The 10,497-nt window shown below is 41.9% G+C and overlaps 1 protein-coding gene across 1 annotated transcript; it reads left to right on the forward strand.

Annotated features, from left to right (window-relative positions):
• Window positions 1-2,100: 2,100 nt before the first annotated feature.
• Window positions 2,101-7,332, forward strand: LOC121604275 (phospholipid phosphatase 3-like). Its single transcript, XM_041933752.1, has 6 exons — window positions 2,101-2,544; window positions 5,064-5,221; window positions 5,352-5,638; window positions 5,729-5,786; window positions 6,726-6,902; window positions 7,001-7,332. The coding sequence occupies exons 1-6, from the start codon at window positions 2,337-2,339 to the stop codon at window positions 7,097-7,099; spliced, it is 987 nt and encodes a 328-aa protein (XP_041789686.1). The 5' UTR covers window positions 2,101-2,336; the 3' UTR covers window positions 7,100-7,332.
• The last annotated feature ends 3,165 nt before the right edge of the window (window positions 7,333-10,497 follow it).

Raw genomic sequence — 10,497 nt, forward strand, 5'->3', positions numbered from 1 at the left:
CTCCATCGTGATGTGCTGGGCTTTCTCACAGGGAAGTCACTGTCTCTGTTTTCACTTCACGTTTACGAAAGTGCAAATAAAAATACCCCCCCCTCTCCCTTTCTCTCTCTATTTTTCTCTCCACAGAGAAAGGAAGCAGAATTTGCTGACCCTCAGCAGAGACAAACCTCGCCTGGCAGTGCTTTTGCTGCCCCCTACAGCAGAGAACCCACCAGTCATAAATGCTCTGCTGCAAAGCTTTCCATACACTCATTTTTATTTTTACCACGCTTCTCGGGTAAATGACAGAGGATGTGACTTGACTTTTTGTCTACTGTGAGGAAACTATTGTATCTAATTTCTCATGTTGTTAATGAAAACAGAAAAACAATGTTATCATCAATTAACCAAAAAGAAAGAAAAAGAAAAGAAAGAAAAAATAAAGAAAAAAATAAAAAAAAAACAAAGAAACGGGATTATATTGACAGGATCATATTACAAAGTCAGTTTGTGTGTAGATTCCTAAAAACTGGAAAAAGTTTCATACCAAATCTAATCAGCAAGCAAACACAACAAGGTGGTAGCACTACTTACTTGTCTACATCCCTTGTAGGGCATACAGCCACAATGAGCTCCTTCTGTCTTTGGCAACATGTTGATATTTATCCCAAGTCCATTTTAGCTACCTGGTAGCTGAGTGAGCAGGTGGGTTTACAGTATACAATAAAACGGAGCAGGACTTCTCTGTCCTGTGTCCTCTGCTTTGTTGTCTTCCTGTTTCATGAACAAATGTTTGATGCAAAAACCCCAAGTTATGGCGATGGAATCATGAAGGAATGATACAACAGAAACAACAAAACCAGTTGTATGTTCGAAGTCATTTAGTTGCCCTCAGGGTGTTTTTATTATATACGATTTATAACTTGTAATATCTTAATTATAATAGTATCATAATCATAATCATAGTATCTTTATTTTATTTTATTCTAGAACATTTCCTATCTTTCTTATTATCTTGTTTCTAACATGGGGGTTGCAATGCAAATTTCATTGACATGTCATGCTCAATGACAATAAAGAATCTTGAATCTTGAATCTTGTAATTCATGTCTTCATTATTTCTTGGCTGGGCACTATCACAGCAACCAGCAGAGACTCCCGCCAAGAAATAACGCAGCTCAAATTGACCCAAACACCACAAAACAGCTTTATAGGGGAGATATAGGCCATTAATAAGAACAATTTTTGAGTTGCCAGGTTGTAAAAATCCCTTTGACCAATTTGACTTCATTCTGAAAATGTGTTTAACTTATGAAGCATTACTCACTGGATAACTGCATTATTGCCAAATAGAAAGAATAAACTCTGGCTCAACATTGGTTTATATCAGGTCTATAAAGCATGAGTACATATATTTCTCAAATTGTACCTTAAATACTTTATATAGAGAAGCAGTACCTCACTCAGAAGAGGCCTAATCTTGTAGAGGTTCACATCAGGCTACTTTTTACACTGCCAGCCAACTAGTTTAAGCATCAGTTAAGTGTGGGTTACGTGCCATGATGCTTATTCAAAGATAAAAAGTCAGGAAATTAAAGTGGTAGGTCTGCAGGTTTACCGGTTTTATGAGTCAAATTCTGGTACATCAAAACAGTACATTTTCAAGAGTCTTCCTGTCTGATCCTTCACTTACTCGTCCATTAGCAAGAGTTTTGTATGGGCTGCTTTACTTGCTCCTTGGTAAACTCGGGATTCAGTGGATGTAGTCCTACAATAAGTCCTACCTGAAGGCGAAATGAAAGTGCACGATGAATCATGGAGTTGAAAAAATGATCTCCCACGTTGCATCCATCAACACCGTCACCGTCAGACATGACACACATCTGATGCATGAGCCAAATTCGTGGAAATTGTGGCCTTGGTGGGCCTATACCTTACTCACAGTGCATCAATTTAATTTGGAGAGAGAGAGAGATAGATAGATAGATAGAGAGAGAGAGAGAGAGAGAGAGAGAGAGAGAGAGAGAGAGAGAGAGAGAGAGACTCCATATCCATGTCTGTTTCGCAACCAGTGTGGAGTTTTCCGCTCCACCGTCTTGCATATCTTCAAGGTGACGGACGCCCTGCAACGAGTCAGGGCGAGCCCTGCAGACAATGTGATGAAATTAAAAATGAGCAAAAAAGACAATTTACTGTCTGACAGCGACGCAGCGCGAGCCGCGGGGAGCATATTAAGCGCCGCGCCAACTTGTGGATTTACTTACAGTCTCTCCACAGCTCCGCGCGTGAGAAGTTCAGGGGCGCTCCCAACTTTCTGATGCCAACAACTTTTTTACTTTCACCCGCAGCCAGTCATCATGTTGGACAAATTCGGGCCGCAGAGCGCTGGTGTGGCCGTCTCCAGCGCGGACCTCCAGCTCAAACTGACGGACAACAAGAGCAGCCTGGCCGCAGCGGGGATGGGGCTGGAGAACGGCACTGGGAAGAAACTCATAGAAATAAGTGGACCGGCTTTATCTAAAAGAAGACTTCTGGTTGGCTTGGACCTACTCTGCCTCTTCCTCGGTAAATATGAAAATATGCAGAAAGGAGAAAACCTTCAAATCTGTTATTTCACTTGTTGAATGCGCGAGTGTGCAGCTTCGTTGATGTGCAGAGTGGAACTCGATATCACAAAAGTACCTGTGCATCATTCATTCCAACAAGATACAATACCATTACAACATATGTTACAGTTTCTAATTGTTTAGTGTGTGATGAAGAGGTGCTGATACAACTCTGGTCAATGTGGAGGCCACATGCTCTCAGGCTGTTGTTTTCACCGGAATGAATTATGTTGTAAGGTGTTTCTGTTATTGTGTCCATCCGTCCATAAGGTATGTGAATATGTATACTTAGTTGCATGAAAATACTTAAATCAGTAAATAAATAGTTTTGCTGAAGGGCTTTTTATAAGACTGATTTAACTCTACAAAGTAGAGCTGATAGTTGAATTTATCAGTTACTGGACTGGCAGAAATCACTGAACTGAAAGCAATCTGATACCATCATCGTGGGCATGATGATCATTATCATTTTTCACAATTTGCTTACACATTAATAGAGAAAATGACTGAAAGTGAAAGTAGCAATGAGTTGAATATTTTTTTTCTCTCAATATGAATTTCCTTTTTTGCTTTAAAGACTACCGAATGAATGAATTCCCTTACAATTTATTATTCCTTCCTGTTCAGGCTTTCTCTCGTGAGGGTGAACTTCAGCCATGCTGAGTTTTGTTCCACTTTGTTTTTCATTGTTTGCGCTCTTTGTGTGGGCCTGCTGAATATGAGCAGCAAATTAACACCAGCGATGTAAGCAAAAAGAAGAAAGACCGAAAGAAAAAAGAGAGAAAGAAAGTCCTTCAAGTGCTCTGTCCATACATGTAGCCCTGGCTCTTTTTTTTCCCTCACTCGTGCGCGCTCTCGAGCGCTCCGTGCCAGCTGGTTCGTGCATTGCCCAGGGAATTCTGCAGTTTCCATGACAACATCCAGTTCTCAGGGTAGAGCCGGGCCAGAGGGAATTCTATTTGGTATAAATAAATAAATGCACGATCCTCTCTCTCTCTCTCTCTCTCTCTCTCTCTCTCTCTCTGTGTGTGTGTGTGTGTAATTGTTGATCCTCCCTCCCATGACCCCTATATGTGACAGGAGGTTGCTTATGTAACGATGGCTAATTGGAAAAAGCTGTACTGAGAGGTAGTCTGTATTAACAACAGATTGGAAGTGTGCAGAGGGGAGGGAGCCATGCTAGAAGTCTGTCTGTGTGTCTGTCTGTCTGCCTCTACTGTGTGAGAGCAGGGATGCAAGACAGAAACACACACACACACACACACAGAGAGAGAGAGAGAGAGAGAGAAAGAGAGAGAGAGAGAGAGAGAGAGGAGGGAAGGACACCCAAAGACAAACAGAGACAGTGTGAGGCTGGTCCTGGCTCTGGTCTGCTGCGGCATTTGCTCTTTGTTTTGCAAAGAAGAGTTGAACTGAAGTCACAAACAACCATCCTTTCTCTCCTCATCAACAGAAATGCACACACACACACACACACACACACACACACACACACACACACACACACACACACACACACACACGTGCAGTTCAAACCGGGTCTCTATTGAGCTCTGCCTGCTTTACTCTTCTATTTCCAGACCCTCACATTCCTAATGGCTGTCTAACTACTTGGGATCTCCGGAGTAAAACTCAAGGTTCCCACCTTTGTTTTCCCATAAAACTGCACCTCATCTGACTGTCTCTTCCTTCCTCTGTCTCTGCATGCCATATCCCCTGTCAGCTTTATTATAGCTTCACATTTATATTACCTCTGTCTTTCTTTTTCATTCATGACCTTATTGCTTTCAACTGTGATTAAGGAGCTACTCAATGTGTGTCTCTCGGTGTGTGACAAGGATATTGACTCAAGGGCATTGTATCTGCACTGGTGCTTTGTTTTAACATCAATGTTTTTTAAATATATATATTGCAAAAGTGTAAAATAGAAATCATCAGTCATATTAGAATCATATATTTGCCAGTTTAGGCCAAAGTTCTTACATGAATGCTTCTGTTTACACAACTTTTAAACTTAATTGTTTGTTAGTTTGTTGTTTACTTGCAGAGCTTTGAGCCAAATGCTGACATTGCTCATAATGACAGGGTTAAAATGCTGTTATTAAGCAGGCAAATGCCCTTTCTCACCATTTTAGTTCAGCGGGGTACCACGCTGGCATATGCTAAGTTTGGACCAGAGGTAGAGCGACTGACATTACCACCCCAGAGCCAGTGTATTCTGTATTGTTGAAAAATATCTTTTGTTTGTTTATTTTGGCACTTATATCTACAAATCTCAAATATAATCCAGTTCATATTTGCACGTATGAATGTTTTGATGACAGTAAAGAGCTGGAAAGACGTGCACAGCTTTGCTCCTCCTCTCTCCTCCCACGCATCAACTCCAGTTTCTCATCACAAAGTGGAATATCTATACTCCCGCTGGGGATTGTTGTGATATCGAATAATCTCCCTCCTCCTTCTGCTCCATCTGTGCAGCTTCCATCCCTTTCTTTGCATGTGAGCTGAAGGCAGTGAGTCCTTACAAAAGGGGCTTCATGTGCGGGGACACCAGCATCACCTATCCTTACCTGCACCAAGAGGCCATATCAGACGAATTACTCATCGCTGGTGGCATCATCATCACAGGCCTCACTGTGAGTACTCCCCACCCTGATCATCCCTGTCATAGCAGTCACTCCGTTATTCATCCTACACAATGTCCCAGGTCCTGAGGAGGATGAGGGGAATGTAATATGACGGTTCTGACTACGTGTCCACCTCCAGATCGCCCTCGGGGAGTGCTACCGGGTTCGTTTCCGAGGCGTCAGTTCCAAGGCCTTCGTCAGGAACCTGTACGTGTCCTGTCTGTACAAGGAGCTGGGCTGCTTCCTGTTTGGCTGCTGCGTCGGCCAGTCACTGACCAACATGGCCAAGCTGAGTGTTGGGCGGCTGCGACCGCACTTCCTGTCTGTGTGCGGTGTCACGTATGCGTCGCTCAACTGCACACCTGGAACCTACGTTGCAACAGTGAACTGCCGCCAAACCGACCACCGGCTGGAGGAGGAGGCCAGGTGTGTGTGCGTGTGTGTTTATGCATTACATGTATGTTATGTATTGGTCTTTAGTTCTGTGTAATTCTAATCACTTCTCCAATTTTTTAGGAAGTCCTTCTTCTCTGGCCACGCTTCCTTTGCGATGTACACGATGCTCTATTTGGCGGTGAGTATTTCTATCTGTCTGTCTATGGATTGCTCTGTCTTTTGCGCATTTTCTCACACACACTCACAAACGCTGGCAAACACAATTTAATGTCTCTCCAATTTCCAATTACCACATCTCTACAAAATGCAGAGAGCGAATGAAAGAAACAGGGAGCCATCATCAGTCCAGTTAGCAGCAGAAAGCGAGAGAATGAAAGAGGAGAGGGAGAAAGAGGAGGACTGAAAGGAGAAATAGGACAAACAGAGACAGCTTTGTTCTGCTGTGGGAGGAGTGTGACCTCGCCTCACTGCCTCACTGCTCTCCTCTATTGTGTATTTGTGTGTGTGTGTGTGTGTGTGTGTGTGCAAGCTTCTGCATTTATGCGTGTTTATGGTGGCCTGTGTGTGTGCCAGTGCCTGCATATGTACATGCAGCATATTAATTTGTGTGCCATCTTGTGTGTGCACAATCTTGGCGAGGCTGTCTTGCTTGTCCATGATTACGTTCTCTAACTGCTCCATCAAGTGCACGAAATACTGTGCAATGTCCATAGATGTATGTGGATGGATACACTCTCATGAGCATGCATGGAAATTGTGTCTATATTCACATTTTAATTCCCAGATAAATGCCAGTACTTAAATAATGACCAAAGCAACTGCACCATTCACCATGTGGCAATTAAAGTTTGTGGTAATTTGATTAAGTGTGAAACATAACATAAACCAAAATTAATAAGAGTCTTAAGGCATCACCTGCAGTTTTAGCTATTTCTTCTTAAACTTTTAGGTTAACTTGGTGCATTTTGCTACAGTACATCCTACTGTAGACATACATGACTCACAGAGGGTGCTGAACATGACACCACTCTCTGTACTGATGTAATTAGCACTGTGGGTATTATTGAATAATAAATTATCGTTCATTATTGACAGTAACATTGTTTTTGTCATGTAGTTTTACCTACAGGCGCGATTGACATGGCGTGGGGCTCGGCTGCTGAGGCCAGCGCTGCAGTTCTTCCTGGTTCTGCTGGCGGTCTACACAGGTCTGACCCGCATCTCAGACTACAGGCACCACCCGTCCGACGTGCTAACAGGCTACATACAGGGAGCCCTCACTGCTTACTGGGTGGTCAGTATGCCTTGCCTGCTTGTTTTTGCTCAGCCGTGCGCGTCCACATTGTCGGCATTGAAATTTTATGGTTGGGCATGTGTTTTTGTGTTCCCTAGGCCTTCCACATCTCATCCATGTTTAAAAGCTCGAGTTCAGATCTGTCTCCGACTGAGACCCCGGACAGCCCCCTGTCGCCCCACCATACTGTCTGCTAAACCTCACCTCCGCCAACTCCTGCGTGTGCCAACGCCTGCCTGCTGCTTGTAGTCTGCTTTGGATGGACAAGATTTAAAGAATGTGAGATCATTTCCTGTGAAGTCAAACCACATACCTCAGTATTCAGACTCTGGGAGAGAGTAAGAGAGCGAGAGCGACAGAGAGTAGAGCTTGTGAGATACTGTATGTGGCTCAAAAGAGAAAACGTGAACTGAGGGAAAGGAGGAGGGAGGGTGCTATATTGCCTGCTCGGCTCGAGTGTTGCATAAGCAGCCTGAGCGCCCGAGCTGTTGTCCTTGTGACTGACCTTAGCTTCACATGTGATACTTACCTGTGAGACGAGACGACTGAATCCTGAAAACACAGCAACCACTACCACTCTATACGTCACCTGTAAATATATACAGCTTTTGTACAACTCGAATGATACTGTAAAAGCACTTTTTGATTTCCATGTTAGTATTATTAACTACCGTTTTATTATGATTTGGTTATGTAGGATGAAATATATTTTATATAAATATGTAATATGTCTTGTAGCTTTTTTTCTTCAGCCCTGTGAATGTAATGGTGTTTAAGGAAAGCACAAATAGTGAGAAGGCAACTCATTTTCCTAATGTGTTGTAGCGTTTAGATGTGGTAGGACGTGCCCGTCCTCCTGTGCGCAGTGTGCTGTATATGAAGATTATTAGTGAGAGAACACAATAGAGCCATGTCCGAGAAGGGATGCTAATAGTTTTCAGACTTGTTTTCTTATAATGCTAATGTATGTTGCTAGACTACTTACCAGTCCAAGAGCACAGATCATTAAAGAAAAAATGTGATTTTTTTAAATAAACTGTTTCCTCTTTAACACTTCATAGACATTTTTAGAATACATTTTTTAGATGTTGTAGCACAATCATCTAAACGATGATGTCTGCACATCCTGAAGTTCAAACCTCATAGCTGTTTGGCCATGTTTGGGCAATGCAAGAAGTTTTTAATATAAGATTGATATATTATTACCTGGCGAACACACACTATATATATATATATATATATATATATATATATATATATATATATATATATATATATATATATAGGCTATAGCGAATAGTTACCTACTAGCAAATGAGTAGACACATAGAAAGCATTAATTTGGAGTCATGTTTCTAGCCAACCGATGAATCTAAGTACAATATACACGTTCTTTTAGCTCTGTTTTTGGTCTCCGCCAGTCATCTGAGAAAAATATTTGGCTCTTTAGCTGCTAAATGCTCCTCAATGTTCACCAATTAGTTGCTAACTTTATATGTAGCGTGCACTGGGCTTATGAGCAGCTGCCTGGAAAATGAGGTTGTTAGGAGCAGTTTAACTGAAGCAGAAAACGCTGAGCTAGAGCCAAGGGGAACTGCAGGGTCGGGAGATAATTTTTTGGGTGTTTGTCACTATGAGCAACACCTCACAGTGCACTACCACACCACAGTCATTAATTTTTTTAAACTAATTTTTCATATTTTAGAGTTATAATTTTTGTGGCTAACCAAAGTCCACAAAACTGCAGTTTAACTCGTATGAATGCATTCGCTCTAATTTTTTCATAATGCAATAAATGTGTGGACAACACTTTTCTTTTTGTCTGTCCGATGCTGACTGTTCAGTCCTGTTCACCTTTTTGGATGTGCATGTCCTAGTTTGCCTATGATATGATTTTTGCCATTTCAGTCTGATAATGTCCTTTAAATCTTCAATTCATATAAAATGAAATATCCTTCACCAGTGGTGGAAGAAGTACTCAGATCCTTTAATTAAATAAAAGTAGTAATGCCACAATGTAACCTTACTCAATTCAAAGTATACTTAAGTAATAGTAGAGAAGTATTACCAGTTAATTATCATTATTCAGCCGACTGGCCTCTAGCAGAGTTAGAATATAATTTAAAACAATATTATGAGCACTGCTGGGTTAATGTGAAAGAGGCATTTCAGTGTTGAGGCTGAAATTGAAGTGTTGATTGAGACGGAGTTCATTTTAGTTACCTTATAAAGTGTTGGGTCATCTGCAAAAATCATCACATGCATAGTGTATAAAATCTTAATCTGCAAAGTAACTGCAGCTCTCAGACAAATGTAGTGGAGAAAAAGTACAAATTTTCCTTTGAAATGCATTGAAAATTAAAGAACTCAAGTAAAGAATAAGGAGCTTAAGTACAGTACTTGAGTAAATGTACTTCATACATTCAACAACTACCTATAGCAGCAGGTTTTAAATCTATTGTCTACTTCAGTTTTTCTCTTTATTATATGCCTCATCAGTCTCTCCTCCCCCTCATTTTCCTCTGCAGATGCCTTTCTCCTTCATCTGAAACCCTCCCTCTCTCTGTACATCCACACAAAGAGAAAGACAGGAACGTTTATTTCACATGTTTACTTGAACTTCAATAGCAATACAAGACAATCAGAACACTTGAGGTCGATATGTACAAGGATCTCTGGGGGTTGCAGAAAAGTTCTGAGGTTTTATATGATCTCTGGCTCCGGAGTCAAGAGTCCTGTTGCTATGACAAACTCCATCACCAACAGTTAGTGGCAGGTGGAGGTGGAGGGGGCGGGGTTTGGTCTTGATGTGAAAATGGGATTGGTCAAGAGTTCAAAATCAGTCGGAGGGGATGTGTGTAAGAGGCCCCCCAGTTGACATTGATAAAATGCTTCACTGTGATACATTAATTATACAAGAATGATGTATATACAGGCACGCACTCTCTCTCTTTCTCTTTCTCACACACACACACACACACACACACACACACACACACATCTTTACACACATGCATGCTCATCAAGCTACACACACGCTCCAACATACGCTCACACACACTCACACCCCACACACACGCGCTTCAGCACTTTCCTCCTACAGTATGTAGCCTTGTAAAGCCACTATAAAGTCATGCACATGTTCTTTGAAAGGATTTTTTGGCAACACACAAGTGCTTCTTTGACACACTGTTCGCTTGCTACAGGGAGGGAAAACACCCAGCCGATGAACCGCTAGAAACTCAGACGATGGGCAAATAAGGATAAGCACCGATGAGATGGGAAGACACATCAGGGTTTCAGGAAAGAGAGAAGAGGGAGAGGAGGAGGAGGAGGAGGAGGAGGAATAGTTAGAAATGGATCACAGTCATAGAAAAGTAACAAAACATGAAAAGGGGGAAGTCTCGTGGTGATCGGGAGATAGAAGCAGGAAGGAGCCATCACTGTCATCATCATTACCTTCGTCATCCATCATCACTGTCCTCAACAGTGTCATCATAATCATCATCATCATCATCATCATTTCCATCAGTTTGATCATCCTTGTTTGTTGTTGTCACCATCTTCCTCCTCCTGCCTGGTTTCTATTCCCCGA

This window comes from Chelmon rostratus, chromosome 3 (genome assembly GCF_017976325.1).
Source record: "Chelmon rostratus isolate fCheRos1 chromosome 3, fCheRos1.pri, whole genome shotgun sequence".
In the NCBI taxonomy this organism is placed as follows: domain Eukaryota; kingdom Metazoa; phylum Chordata; class Actinopteri; order Chaetodontiformes; family Chaetodontidae; genus Chelmon; species Chelmon rostratus.

Bases quoted from the DNA above. Each gene is read 5' to 3' on its own strand.
- LOC121604275 (XM_041933752.1), top strand. From the start codon at position 2,337: ATGTTGGACAAATTCGGGCCGCAGAGCGCTGGTGTGGCCGTCTCCAGC. The intron at 2,545-5,063 runs GTAAATATGAAA...CCATCTGTGCAG, and splicing joins CCTACTCTGCCTCTTCCTCG to CTTCCATCCCTTTCTTTGCA. The intron at 5,639-5,728 runs GTGTGTGTGCGT...CCAATTTTTTAG, and splicing joins CGGCTGGAGGAGGAGGCCAG to GAAGTCCTTCTTCTCTGGCC.